The 15,979-nt window shown below is 37.0% G+C and overlaps 1 protein-coding gene across 1 annotated transcript; it reads right to left on the reverse strand.

Moving 5' to 3' along the window:
* Positions 1-14,776: 14,776 nt before the first annotated feature.
* Positions 14,777-15,760, reverse strand: LOC140820760 (NDR1/HIN1-like protein 2). Its single transcript, XM_073181105.1, has one exon. The coding sequence runs from the start codon at positions 15,688-15,690 to the stop codon at positions 14,983-14,985; it is 708 nt and encodes a 235-aa protein (XP_073037206.1). The 5' UTR covers positions 15,691-15,760; the 3' UTR covers positions 14,777-14,982.
* Between the last annotated feature and the right edge of the window lie 219 nt (positions 15,761-15,979).

Below are 15,979 nucleotides of genomic sequence, written 5' to 3' on the forward strand. Positions count from 1 at the left end.
AATATATCAATAGTTTAGTTACTATGTCTATAATAGGTGAAATTTACTCCTCTACATGTATAACAACCAAAAGAGATCAAAACTAACACCCTTAGGAAGTTCTTGTCATGAAGAACTAAGTTCTAAATTCAAATCTTTGAATAAAATGATGAAAGAGCTTTTGGAGGAAGATTTATTGAAGTTCTCTCGAGTTACTTGCTATTAAATAGTTGAGAAATGATGGAAATGGTGCACCAGAACATTTTGCCCAAAAAACTAAAGTTTTGGTGCACCGGCGCTCGGGCGGTCATTTTCTACCACCCGGGCGCGGAACTATTTGGAAAAATATTGAATTTTTAGCATAGGGGCGCTCGGGTGGTGATATCTAACCGCTCGGGCGCCAACCATTTTGTCCATGTACATTGTTTCACCAAAGATCGCTCCAGAATCTTCCTTTCATAATCTGAAAAAGTGGTAAACATGACAGTTGTAGCCCTATGGCTTGGCATGCATCTCCAGTTGACTGTATGTCATTTGAACGTATGAGTAAAAGGTTATGCTCAATCTACCAAAATGTGTTATGGTAGGAATAACGATACACACGACACACTTCAGGGCCCTTTTGGCTTGTCTTCCACAATCATTTGAACAAAACGCAAAACATGAAATTTGTAGAATTATATCTTATCTTTCTAATGGTTGTGGCCTCACACAATTTAGATCAATATTAAAATCTTTATACTAAAACCCGTAAAAACTACCATATTTTCATCTCATTTTCCTACCAACTTCCATTACATTACTTTTACCTACACGTCTTACTATCACTATTTAGACACATATGCATTCTCAATATACTATTAGCAATCTAAAAATCATTTTCAATCTCAATATCGATATCTCAATCAATATGTAAAACATAATGAGCTAAATAACTACCTAATAAATGACATAAACACATTATTAATCATTTGTACAAGTAACCGGGCATTACAGCCGTTGTATTTGCGTTGAAAATATGGAGACATTATTTTTACGGAGAGAAATGCCATATATTTACTAATCATATGAGTCTCAAGTATTTCTTCACGCAGAAAGAGCTGAATATGAGACAAAGACGGTGGTTGGAGTTAGTGAAAGAGTACGATTGTGAAATTAGCTACCATCCAGGGAAAGCTAATGTTGTGAAAGATGGTTTGAGCTGAAAAGTTGTAGTCGTAGCACAGATGTCAGTGCAGAGATATCTTAAGTCAGAGATTCAGAGGTTAAGTTTAAAGGTTTATCCTAAGGGCAGAGCTCCTAAGCTGTCTAATCTTACAGTCCAGTCTTATTTGCTAGATCGGTTCCGTAGAGGTCAGCCTTTTTTGAACGAGCAGTTACAGAAAAGGAGACTGAAGGATGAAGCCAATGGCAGTGTACTCTACACAGTGTCTGATGGTATTGTGAAGTACAGAGGAAGGATTTTGGTGCCTAGTGTTGATTCGATTAGAGAGGATATTCTGAAAGAGACACATGCATATCTGTATTTGATCCATCTAGGAGGTACCAAGATGTACAAGGATTTGCAAATTCTGTATTGGTGGTCACGTATGAAACGAGACATCCGCTGATTTGTATCTGAATGTCTCACTTTTCAGCAAGTGAAAGCAGAGCATCAGAGGCCAGCAGGAATGCTTAAGCCGCTCCCTATTACCGAGTGGAAATGGGAGAAAATCACCATGGATTTCGTTGTTGGTTTGCCGAGGTCAGTCAGATGATCTAATGTCATTTGGGTTATAGTAGATCGACTTACTAAATCGGGATAGTTCTTACCGGTGAAGACGACTTTCTCCATAACTCAGTATGCAGAGCTTTATATCAGGGACATGGTCCGATTGCATGGAATCCCAGTTTCTATTGTGTCCAACAGGGACCCGAGGTTCACATCGTCCTTTTGGAAGATTTTACATGCAGCCATGTGGACAAAGTTGCTATTCAGTACTGCATTTCACCCTCAGAAATATGGCCAGCTTGAGCGAGTGATTCAGATTTTGGAGAATTTGTTGAGAGCAAGTGTGATCGATTTCCATGGGAGTTGGAAATAAAATTTATCTCTAGTGGAGTTTACCTACAACACAGTTTCAATCATCGATATGTATGGCTCCCCACGAGGCACTGTATGAAGGAAGTGCAGATCGTCGATTCATTGGGATGAAGTCGGTGAGAGATCTGAACTTGGTCCTGAGATTGTTCAGCAAACTGCAGATTTGGTGGTCAAGATTGGAGACAGGATGAAAACCACCCAGAGTCGTCAAAAGAGTTATGCTGACAAGAGAATGAGAGATCTCGAATTTGTAGTAAGTGATCATGTTTTCGTAAAGATAGAACATATGAATGGTGTTATGAGATTTGGGAAGAGAGGCAAGCTTAGTCCGAGATTTATTGGACCATTCAAAATTCTTGACAGAGTCGGGACACTTTCTTATCTTGTAGCCCAACCGATGAATCTGGCCGGAGTACACAATTTGTTCCACGTCTCAATGCTGAGGAAGTATATGGCAAATCCTTAGCATGTTTTGAGTTTTGAGCCGTTGCAACTTGCTCCAGACCTGTCCAATCTTAGACAAGCAAGAGCAAAGACTTCGGAACAAAGTGACCAAGTTGGTCAAGGTCTAGTGGCTGAATCAATCAGTGGACGAGGCCACTTGGGAGGCCGAGGCAGATATGAGGAATCGCTACCCGGAACTGTTTGGTAAGGTTTAATTTTGAGGACGAAATTTATTTAAGTGAGGGAGGAATTGTAGAACCCAAAATCAGTACACGTAAAACCCATGCATTTATTCAATTGATAAATTATTTAATTAAATTTAAAATGAGTTTTAGCGGTGCATGATTTATGAATTTGTATTGTTTTAAATTATTTATATTTATTCGATGCAAGTTAAAAAATTTTTCTTGATTTTAATGTTTCAGACGATTATTCGATGCGGGATCGAGGTAAAGAGACTGCGACGATTGGTACGATTTTAAAACGTGGTATTTTATTCCAAGTCAATAAAGTGTCCTTTTTAAAGGATTATTTAGTTTTTAGAATTTTTAAAGCCTAATGTAATTATTAGGTGATTTTAAAATTGTTAAAATTTATAAATTGTGTATTTTATTTTAATTAGGGGATTTTATTAAAGTTAGAAGGGGTTAATATTTAATTAGTTTTTTAATTATTAATTAAGCAATTTTGTTCCCTTAATTATATTAAACATGCGCGCGCACACATTTTCAGACACACACCTATAGGACACACACACACATTTTTCCTTGGCTTCCATTGCATTTGTTTGAAGAAAAGTTAAGGGTTCTTAGAATTCTCTTCCAGTAGCCATCTTTCCCATCGGTTTTTAGTGATTCATGTTGGTTTTCTACAAGAAAATCGTGCCACGTTCGTCTCGAATCAAACCTCGCATCCTTCCCGCTTCGGTATCTTCGTTTCGGTAGTTTTAAAGATCAAGGCATGTATGTTCTTTCATTTTTCATCGATCTCATCATAGTATATGTTTTGATTTTTATTATGCATTAAAATCTATGTATGTTGTGCAAACGTTTGAGTAAAAACGTTTGAAATTATTTTTAGATAAAAAGTTTTAGATCTCAAAACGTGTCTGCTATGTGAAATTCGGTTGATTTTCTGGGAAATCTATCAACATATAAAACGTATTACTCTTCGATATCTTCGATTTGACAGTAAATTCGTAATTTTTGGAAAAGAAATGAGTGAGTTATGATCATTTTCGTGAGACTGCTCAAACTGTGATTTTATGAAAATGTGTTCTTGACGTGTTCTTGAAATTTATTTGTTGCAGGCTTCGTTGGCAACCATTGGGTGATCGATGCTACATTTAGGTATATTAAGTATGATGTTTGGACGATTTTTGGTGTTTCATTTCGTGTCAATAGACACTTAGTTGCATTAGAAGTTGTAAGAAATATTTTGGTGTCAAAAGTTCGTGTTCACGGGTTGTGTTGCGTTGTATGATTTGCGTCGTTGTTTTGGGGCGTCATGTGAGTTTGAATCATTGCCATAGCGTCCTAGTATGAGTCTTATTGCATTGGTTCGAGTCTTTTGTGCGTGACTTTTAAAATTGCATCAAAATGTGTTCTTTTGGATGGTTGTCCACAAGGTTGGCGCCGCAGCGCTCACCAAGTGCGCCGCAGCGCCCGTTCTGCGCAAGACTAGCGCCGTGGCGCTCGACCTGCGGCCTTGCAGCGCTGCAGCACTACCTATCCAGCGCCTAGGTGCTTGTCCATGTCTTTTTAAATCACTATTTTAGGTCCATGTTTCCATGTTTGGGGAAATGTTCACACTTCATATAGAGATTGTTTTGGGGTTCGATGTCATGGTTTAGTACGACGATTAAACCAGGTCAAGTCCCGAGTGATTTAGAAGGTCGTAAGTAAATTTTCATTTCAGGTGGTGAGCATGAATTTTACGTCCAAGTTATGAAAAGTAAGTGTACGTAATCGTAATAGTATTTGCAGCTGTGGCTCCAAGCAAGATCCAACAAATCCCTCAACGCCATGTAAGTATGTTCGACGTGCAAAAGAAAATATTTTATGTTTTTGAGGTATGCTAAATGTCTTGTGACCAACTATGAACGAATTGGAAGCCGGTGAATGTGGTCGGGGACCTCTCTACCCCGGTAAAACATGACTGGGTTTAGATCAGGATTGGAAAATGGTAAAGCATGACCAGGGACCAATCCACTCGGTAAATCATGACCGGGGATCTCTTGTATGTGGTAGTAGATTTTTCCTGCCAGTCAAGTACTGTGGTTTAGTCTGATCAGACGCATTTATGCATGGGTCACTTGCTTTGAAACATATCTCTATGCAAAACGATGAAGTTTATGCATGTCCAAGTATGTATGATGCAAGTATGTTTATGAAAAGTTTCATGATGATGGCACGTCTATGTTTATGTTATTACATTCAAGTTTAAGTATGGGCATTCTACTTTAAAGATGCATGTGATTTTATTACGTATTACTTGTTATTCCTAGTTTATACGTGTTGAGTCTTTAGACTCACTAAACTTGATCGACGCAAGTGAGGAAGACTAAGAGGAGACGAGGGGTGGGGATCAATGAGCCGGCTCGGTCTGTGCAGGAAGCTTAACCCAAGGTCCGCCTATGTTTTAAGAATTTATGCATGTTGGTTCAAATACTTTGATTTTCTATGAGATTGGTTATGATGGTTAAAAATTTACTTTTTGCCAACTTCGATTGTAATTGTTTTTATTTCCTACATTTTTAGACCAACAGATTTTTTATATCGTAATTTGAAATATTATTATTTATTTAAGAAAATTTTTATTTTTTTTCAAATTTCAAATAGTTTAAAATTATGGTACGTTACAGATCATACTTCAATCAAATGCAAGGCTTTATTCAATTTGCATTAGGTTCTTTAAGTATTTAAAAGTTAAAAGAATTTCATCTTTTAGGGGAAAATCGTACCATGATTCAGAAATTTAAATTTCTAATATTTCGTAAAAGAACAGAAAACTCAGAGAAATAACCAAGCTTTTCATCAATGGAGATATTGTTCAAGAACTGATACAAATGTATAACAAGTAACATTTCAATCCCAAAGTTTCACAAAATAAATATAAAAAAGGCAAGAATTAACAGTTATGCAATGTTTTACAGTAGCCTCTGAACTTTACAACGGCTTATCACTAATAAGGTAAATGTAAAGCTAGACTTACCTAACATATATTTCAATACCCTTAGTCTGGCTCTCCTCAACATTCCTAAAAATTACAAATTTGTCTCTAAGGATTGAATCATCTGCTCTTGCATCAAACAAGCACAATCCGAGTCTTTTTACTTTCATGTTATTACATTGAATTATCCCACAAAATAAAAACTGGAAACTCCAATAAATTTCAATGATTAAACAAAAAACAATATCGATTGTGCGCAAATGTCTAAAGTGATTACCTTCCACCGAGGCTGACTGAATGGATAAAAGGGGCTTCTTTCCATTCAGAGACGCTGACGAAAATTGAAAAGACGCATCAGAAATCGATTGAAGATCTTTGCATCAAAAAAGAAGATTTTGACAGCCCAGAAACAGATTGCAGAGAGCAAAAATATCCAGAGAAAGCCATATTTTGTTGGGTTCCAACACCTAACAAAAATGGAAATGAAACTCCAGAATCAAGGATCGAAGGAAGATATTTTTAGAATAGAGATTATAAATGTACAACTCACTCTCATAAGTGCATAGTCAGCACACACACATAGTCAATATATTGAGTAGTATAAATAGTGAGGGGTCAGCTATTCAAAGTTTATGAGATTGTATTCCTTTGTAATTGGTCTTCATCGCAACATGAGTTTGCGGTTTTCTCATCAATAATTTTTTTTTTCTAATATGGTATCAGAGCAAAACTCTAATTGATTTTTTTTGCTTCGGCTTAATAATCATCAGCTTCATTCCTTGATTGATTCGATTTTTTTCACCATGGTGAAAGCTGGAGGTCAAGCGATCAACAATAATTCAAATCAAGCTTCCGCGAATCGCACCTTTGCTGAAGATTCAAGCAATCCATACTTCCTACAAAATGGCGATCATCTAGGTCTCATTCTTGTATCTCATCCACTCTCTGGTTCAAATTACAACACTTGGAGCAGAGCTATGGCCATGGCTTTAACTGCCAAAAATAGATTTGTTTTTGTGGATAATACTGTGGTTTGTCCTTCACCCGATGATCTCCTATACGGCGCTTGGGTTCGATGTAATAGTATGGTGATTTCATGGATTTTGAATGCAGTTTCTCGTGAAATTGCTGATAGCCTCATATATATGTCTACCAGTCACGAGGTTTGGGTTGATCTGCGTGACCGATTCAAACATAGCAATGCGCCAAGGATTTATCAAATTAAGAAACTGCTCAGTGTTCTTACTCAAGGATCTCTAAGTGTTAATTCTTATTACACAAAATTACGAACACTTTGGGATGAATTGAAAGATTATCAACCAGCTTCTGTCTGCAGTTGTGGATCGAAGAGAGAATGGATGAATTACCACAATCAGGAATGCGTTATGTAGTTTTTAATGGGTCTGAATGACTCTTATACACAAGTGCGCGCGCAAATCTTGTTGATTGATCCTCTTCCTGGTATTGCCAAGGTATTTTATCTTGTAACTCAGGAGGAGAGACAAAGGTCTATCACTTCTGGTACTACCAAACTGGACATTGACACTTCGTTTGCCTCAAGTGCATCTTCTACTGTAGGAACCACCAGGAATTTTATCAATACCAAGGGTAAAAGTGACAAGGTCTGTTCTCATTGCAATTTCACTAATCACATAGTAGAAAAGTGTTACAAGTTGCATGGATTTCCTCCTGGACATCCCAAGTTTGGATTCAAGCCATTCTATGGAAGAGCTAAAGCATGTCAAACTAATGCCTCTCCAGAACATGTTTCGACTTCTGTTGATTCTCTCACTCATAGTCAATGTAATCAACTGATTGAACTCTTAAGCTGCAAGATTCAAACAATAAGCAACTCCACTTTGGAACGACAGCAGCACGAGTCATCGGTATCTTGCTTCAATGGTATTTTCTCTCTGTTTGATTCTTCTCCTGCTATTCAGCGCCTGGATTGGGTAATAGATACAGGAGCTACACATCACATTTGTTGCTCCATGTCTGTCTTTACTACAATCAAACAGATTAATTCCAGAGTAGTCCTTCCAAATAACTTTTCAATTAGTGTTACTCATGTAGGTTCTATCCAACTGGCCAGTAACCTTGTTCTTAATGACATCTTATATGTGCCACAGTTCCAATTCAATTTTCTGTCCATTACTTCTCTTACAAAATCCCTTTCATGTTCAGTGTGTTTTTTTTCTAATGTTTGTAAAATCCAAGATACAAACCAAGCCAAGATGATTGGGATGGGTAGACGCGTTGGAAATCTATATGTGCTGAACAAGTTTGGGCATGTACCTTCTCCAGTCATTTGTAATGTTACTGTTGATCTTTCACATTTGTGGCATTTTCGCATGGGACATCCTTCCTTTGTTAAACTTTCTATTTTGAGTAAATACTTCGGATCTTCTTCTGTAAAACAAAGTCATATACCTTGTTCAATTTGCCATTTATCAAAGCAAAAAAGGTTAACTTTCAACTCTCAAAACAATATATGTACTGTGTCTTTCCAACTTTTGCATATTGACATTTGGGGCCCCTTTAATCCAATTTTTGTTGAAGGCCATAAATATTTCTTAACCATTATGGATGATCATTCTTGTTTTACTTGGACATACATGCTGAAAGCTAAGCTTGACGTTCAAACAATCTTTCCAATCTTTTACCAAATGATTTGTACTCAATTTGGTGTCAACATTAAGGGTGTTCGGAGTGACAATCCTCCTGAACTCAATTTTACTGACTTCTTACATAAAAAAGGAAGTATCCATTTTCATTCTTGCGTCGAAAGACCACAACAAAACTACTTTGTTGAGCGAAAACACCAACATATTCTGAATGTGGCTCGAGCACTCCTTTTTCAATCAAATATTCCCTTGGCCTATTGGACTGACTGTATCCTCACCGCTGTTTGTTTGATCAATCGTACACCTTCAACTTTGCTAAAAAATAAGTCACCCTTCGAATTGCTATATCTTAAGCAGCCCTCTTATTCACAATTAAGAGTTTTTGGTTGTTTGTGTTTTGCTTCCACTTGCGTTTCTACTCGGGACAAATTCTCTTCTCGGGCAATTCGATCTGTTTTCATGGGTTATCCACCGGGTTATAAAGGATATAGTTGCTGAATATGGAGACTAACGAGTTGTTCATCCCACAGGATGTCATATTTCATGAACATTATTTTCCTTTCAAAGACACTCGGGATTCCTTTGATATTTTTTCTGATCATGTCATACTAGTTCATCATTCTCCAACGATAGTTCCTCACGAATTGCCTCAGCACACTAGATCCAAGCGTCTTGTTCATACTCCATCTCATCTTCGAGACTATCACTGCTTTACTGTGACATCTACTCTTCCGTGCACAATAGCTCATCCTTTGTCCACTTATCTTATTTCTCGTCGACATTCTCATTCTTTTTCTGCTCTTGTCAACAATATCTCCTCCATCATTGAACCAGAACAATACTCTCAGGCGGCTGTATTTCCCGAGTGGAGACAAGCAATGACTGATGAGCTCAATGCCTTAGAATCCAATCACACTTGGTCAATTGTCCCCTTGCCTCGTGGCAAATCTATTTTCGGTTGTCGCTGGGTCTATAAAGCCAAATTTTCTGCCCATGGTTCCCTGCAACGATACAAGTCACGTTTAGTGGCAAAAGGGTACACGCAACAAGAAGGTATTGATTATCTTGAAACCTTTTCTCCGATGGCTAAACTTGTGACTGTCAAAGTATTGTTGGCCTTAGCAGCTGCCCGAGGTTGGTTCTTAATTCAACTAGATGTTAATAATGCATTTCTTCATGGTGATCTCTCCGAAGAAGTTTACATGTCTCTTCCCCAAGTGTGTGGCAGAGAGAGGGAGAAATTACCACCAAATGTTGTATGCAAACTCCACAAGTCGATATATGGGCTAAAACAAGCATCTCGTCAGTGGTTTGCCAAATTTTCTGCTGCATTATTAGACATCGGTTTCCTACAATCTCATGCTGATAATTCGTTGTTTCTCAGGACAAAATGAAATGTTTTTATTTCCTTATTGGTATATGTTGATGATATTGTTATTGCTACCAATAGCGAGAAAGAAGCGAATGAACTGAAGACGTATCTTGACAGCAAATTTCGGTTGAAAGATTTGGGAGAGTTGAAATATTTCTTAGGTATAGAAGTAGCTAGGTCGCAAGGTGGCATCTCAATTTGTCAACGAAACTATGCTGCCAAACTACTTACAGAGGCTGGACTCCTTGGATGTAAACCGAGATCCACACATATGGATGTAAATACCAAACTTTCCCTTGATGATGGGGAGTTGATGTCTAATCCCACAGCATATAGGAGGTTGATTGGTCGTTTATTATATCTCACAATCACTCGTCTAGACTTGACGTATGTTGTGAATAAGTTGAGTCAATATGTTGCTAAACCACACACATCCCATATGGAGGCAGCATTGAATGTTTTGAAATATGTGAAAGGAACAATTGGTCAAGGTCTGTTGTATAAGAGCACATCTGATTTGAAACTTAAGTTCTTTTCAGATGCAGATTGTGCTTCTTGTTTGGACACACGAAGGTCAATTACAGGTTATTGTGTGTTCCTTGGTGAGTCCATGATATCTTAGCGATCGAAGAAACAGCAAACAGTCTCAAGGTCCTCTGCTGAGGCTGAATATAGATCTATGGCAGCAGCAACCTGTGAAGTCTTGTGGATCAGAACCTTTGCTCAAAGATTTAACAATTGAACAAGATGAACCATCCGTCTTGTTCTGTGACAGCCAAGCTGCTATACACATTGGTTCTAATCCAGTCTTTCACGAACGAACGAAACACATTGATATTGATTGTCACATTGTACATGAGCAAGTGCAGGCGAAGGTTATCAAACTGATGCATGTTTCTTCTGAGTTACAGCTGGCAGAATTGTTCACAAAGCTGTTGTATCCTTCACGCTTTAGGGATTTATTAGTCAAGATGGGTGTACACAACATACACTCGCATCTTGAGGGGGAGTGTTAGAATAGAGATTATAAATGTACAGCTCACTCTCATAAGTGCATAGTCAGCACACACACATAGTCAATATATTGAGTAGTTAAATAGTGAGGGGTCAGTTAGTCAAAGTCTATGAGATTGTATTCCTTTGTAATTGGTCTTCATCGCAACATGAGTTTGCGGATTTCTCATCAATAAATTTGTTTTTTCCAATAGATATGCTTGAGAGCTGCTGTATTTTGACTAGTTAGGTGTGTCGTACAATGTAGACTTTTCATGCTCTAGATAGGTGTTCGGCTGACATTTCCGATGGCATGCTGCGGCGGTGGCGACGGCGGCGCATTTGAAGAGAAAGAGAGAAGGGACGACTGTTTTAGGATTTGGGAAGTATGTTTATGTATTGTGTGTATATAATAGCTACTATACTTATATATAATTTTTCTAAAAAAAATCAAACAATGTCTTTTATTATAATTTTTTAAAACAAAAGTCAATGACAACATACGTTTTCTTGAACATAAAAAAATTTCTCTCAAACATGACAGTTTTTTAAAAATGTTGTTGTAATCTCAAAAACCCCACTCATTAACAACGGTTAAAAAAACCATTGTTGTAGCCACAAAGAACTCATTCATAGACAGCGATTTTTAAAAAAAAAAAACTGTTGCCTTATAGTCAAAGAAAACCTGCTCAAAGACAACGGTTTTTACACCCTCTAATAGACAACAGTTTGTATCTGATCATAAAAAACCGGACAAAGAAAAAGGTTTTGCTTAAAATCGTTGTTAATTCTATATTTTTGCAGTGCAACTACAATGTATTTGCTCCTACGTATTTCAAAACTACAACCAACCTCGCTACGTGATTACCTTCAATTGACTCGATAAACAGATCAAATACATTCTAGTAAATAGAGCATCTACGTTGTCTAAATTCAAAGGACTAATGATGTACAACCATAACTGTGCATTATTCCACTCGATAAGTGATAACTACTTGGACAGTCCAAATGAGGGTTGTTAAGGGCTTCATCAAATGATCACTCATCTGTATGAATGGACATCTCTATGTCCTTACCAATGAAACATACGTTTATATTAAAGATGCTAGTTTCAAGCTCAAGTGACCTCTAACCTTATTTTAGGGGCTAATTTGACTAGGAACTTGTTTAAAATATTCGGTACACTTCCTAATGAGTTTCATGATCTTACTTTGGGAATCATATCTCATTTTACTTTTCGCATATTCAAAGACTTTATCAGTGTAATTTGCATGAATATACAAATAAAATAAATTTAATAATTAGATAAAACCGTAAAATTTTATTAAAATATTATTTATTTTTACATAAAGTCAATAATGCCCAAATCACAAGTTGGCTCACGAACTCTATCAATTTGTTATAACCTAAAAAAAGAATATGGTTATCGTGAATAAACATTTCATGGTACAACGAGTCTTTATGGCACTTGGGATCATCTCAAAAGAAATAATGCAAGTCAACAAAAATAAATTCTTTAAATAAACTAAATGCTTGATGCCGTGCAATGAGGTTTTAATCGTGGGATCACCAAAAATGAAATAATGCCGGCCGGACATGGAATAAGAAAATATAGTTGGATCGATGGAAATATTGAGTAAATTTCGTCATTTCACTATGGTGTATACGATTTGTGGCAAATTCCATCGTTTAAACTTCTGAACTAGTTTTTATTTTGTTTTTTTAATTTGAATTAACTTTGAAAGTTCAAAATTCGATTAAGTTTCCTTGTTCTTCCTTCAAGCTGTTGAGCTCGGTTTTCTACACGCCCAAACGCAGCGGAAGTTTAAAATTTTTATTTTATTTTGAAAAACAAAATAATGTTGCTTTAGGCGCTCGTATGATTTATCAAAACATTCATAGGATGTTTAGAAAATTATACCTTTGGTGAATAAATCACTGGACTCTAACTAATCCGGTATAAACGGATTAGCTCTTGTTGATTCCCTATTAACTTTCTTCGATGAAATCCTCCTATCAAGTCCACGACTAGATAGTATGTTCCTCTTTCAAATTGCACTAGAGAATGTGAAAGAAATTTTGCGTAAGAGAGAAAATTGAGAGCCGGTTCAATATTTTTTTTTCTTCACAAAGAATGGCCGAATTTTTTTTGCTTCTTTCGGAGGTGCGTCTCTCGAAAAATTGGTTGGTGGTGGTGGTGGTGGTAGGTTTTGATTTTTTATGTATTATATATAATTAAATTATAACCTAATTACATAATTAATATTAATGAGTTTGATTTAATTAATTGGGCTAGTCCAACTAGTTTAATTAATTTAATCAAAGCCCATTAAAACTTTAATTATTTATTATGTTGGACTTGTACTCCTACAAGCCCATAAAACGTACTACCCACCATATTTGATTTATTAATTAATAAACTCAACTTTTGAGCTTAATAAATAAATACATTATAAATTCAACATTTGAATTTATTATTTAAATTATAAATTCAACTCCTTGAATTTTTATTACCTCCAAAATTTAATATTTAATAAACCATATTTTTGAGTTTAATAAATTAAATTTTCAAATTTTATAAATTCAACTCCTTGAATTTATTTTCTCAAAATTTAATTATCATAAATTCAACTCCTTAAATTTACTATATAATATAAATTCAACTTCTTGAATTTATTCTCTCAACGGGAACAAACAATCCAGTACTTGTGTGACCCTCAATGGTTCAAGGATACAGCTAGCCGTGAGTTCACAACTCTTTGTGATTCAAAACATAATCTTTTATTCGGGCTTACCCTAGTTAGCCCCATTCTTTTCATCAACACCTTGATCAAGAATGTCAGAACTCATTTCTGATTGCACCCATCGGATCATGGTAAGAGCGTCTAGTAGCATCGCCCCATGATCCCCTAGGTATCACTAATAGTGCCTGCAAGAACCAGTCGATTATGATTAACGTACAGTACGGTCCTTTCATCTCATATATCCCTATCGAATCTTTAACCATTGGTTCATCGAGGGTTGCATATTAATTCGATAACTATGTGATAACTATAATAGTGGCATCGCGTGTACTATTTGGAGAACTCCTTCTCCAACGTACATCTCGTACTCTGGCCAGAGATTCCATGCACTATTATTCATTAGATCACATAGGATATCCACACCCGTAGGTGAGTGGTGAATCCCCGACTACAATGCACTGGCTCCTATATGTGTCGCAACTGTACCCAACCTAGCCACCTAATGACTCTCCTGGAGAAGGTAAACGAGTCAAAGCACAGCCCTAGCATATAGAGCCTCAGTGTTGTCCCGGGTCGTAAGGATTAATGGTGTACAATCATAACCACGGACTTATCCTCTCGATTAATGATAACCATTTGGAAAGTCCGAGGGAGGATTGTTTGGTATAATCATCATATGACTATCCATCTGCATGTTTGGACATCTCCATGCCCTTACCAAGAAACGCAGTACACAACATCACATATGCTAGTCTCGAGCTCAAGCGACCTTTATCCATGTTTTATGCGGCTGAATCGACTAGGAACGAATTTAGAATATGTAGTGTTTACAAATGAGTTTCAACATCGAATTACGATTCATTTGTATTAAAGCATAATCAAGGACTTTATCTATGCTGATTGCATTAGTATACAGATAAAGTATAACGAAGACCATAAAAAATTAAATTATATTAAAATAAAGATTGTTTATTTCACTTGAGTCAATAAATTCTTTAGCCAACCGTTGGCTTGCAGGGCATCTACTCTAAGACAAACATAATTTTAATTTGCATAATTTTAATTTGGCTTATTCTTTCAATTATGCACTTTCGATTTTTGAGAATATTTTCCATATTTTTATCTTTCGTATTCCAGTCTCGTAGTTTGATGAATAAAGATTGTCAATTTCGAAATAAAATGTCATTTTTATCATATTCTTCAGACCATTATGTGTGATTAATTACATTATTTTCGTGCTTCCGTACCTGAACCGTAACCAACTAGTCCATTGAACTTATCCCCGTTTTAAATGTTCAACTTCATTTACTATTCAATATCATGTTAAGTAACCAACGTAACCCCATGAAATAAAATACTCCAAGAATTGACTAAAAATATATAATATAACACAAAAAAAATAATACCACAATACATAGTCTCATTATTTATCTACAAAGAATCCATAACCGAAATGCATAGTCATCCTAGTAAATAACATCAAAAATCAAGAAATATAATCGTGTATAATCTCGTATCACAAAATATATATATATGTATATATGAACTTGATCTGAGAAAATCAGATCAAACTCAGCGCCAATCGAAGTCACACCTCTTTGATTCAAACACCACAACGGAAGTCGTGTTGCTGTTGGAAGACAATGGTATTTTCAAGTCGCATTCGATCTTGGGCTTCATCCTCGGCGTTTTCACGACCCCCAGTTTCAGCCTGATTCGTAGACGAAGCTTCACATCGATGTCGTAGACGTTGGAAATCTTGTTCTGGTTGTGATCAGATAACTCATTGGCTCCGAGGAGAATCAGTTGTTGTCCGTTGAATTCCGCGTTCAGGAAGTTCGTGCTCTTGTGTCCCTGGTAAAACGGCTGCAGTTCTTTGGTGTTGAGTCTATTCCCCTCGTACATTGCTGTCGCCTCGATCCTATCGTAATACACCCCGATGCGGCGGTTCGGGTTCCGGATGGTCAGGTTGACGGCCAAGTTGTATTGCAGCATCGTGTTGTTGTCGAGGTTGAACTGGGTCAGCGAGGCCCCTGAGGCGTAGAACTTAACTTCGTTGGGGCGGAAGATGAGCCAGCACACGAGAACGACGATTCCAACGACTACGAGGATGGCGCATAGGATCTGGCACACGCAGGTGCAGAGGCAGTTGAGAAGGCAGCTGAAGGGGTTGCAGCAGCAGCTCCCTCCGCGACCAGGGCGGTGGTAGGACTTGGACGGCGGAGGGATCGAAGGGCCGTAATAGGCTCCGTTGAGGTGGGGTTGTTTAGTATCAGCCATGGCAATACTTGAGAAGAAAGAAGAACAACGATGGAGAAATTGGAATCCAATAGGGTTATATATATAATATGGAGTTTGAGTTACGATTTTGGTGGGAATCGGAGAATGAGTAAAACGCGCGTATATTACATATAGGGAGAAAGCGTGTGACATGTGGCGGTTTGTATTAATTGTGGAGGAAAATAATTAATTAATTTATAGTGTTGAATTTAATAGACGCGTTCGCTTGTTGAAGAGTAGGATATTGATGTGTGTTGCTCGGTAGTTTCGTATGGAAAAGGGCCATATA

Source organism: Primulina eburnea, unplaced genomic scaffold (genome assembly GCF_022965805.1).
Source record: "Primulina eburnea isolate SZY01 unplaced genomic scaffold, ASM2296580v1 ctg1426_ERROPOS348043, whole genome shotgun sequence".
In the NCBI taxonomy this organism is placed as follows: Eukaryota; Viridiplantae; Streptophyta; class Magnoliopsida; order Lamiales; family Gesneriaceae; genus Primulina; species Primulina eburnea.

Bases quoted from the DNA above. Each gene is read 5' to 3' on its own strand.
- LOC140820760 (XM_073181105.1), bottom strand. From the start codon at position 15,690: ATGGCTGATACTAAACAACCCCACCTCAACGGAGCCTATTACGGCCCT.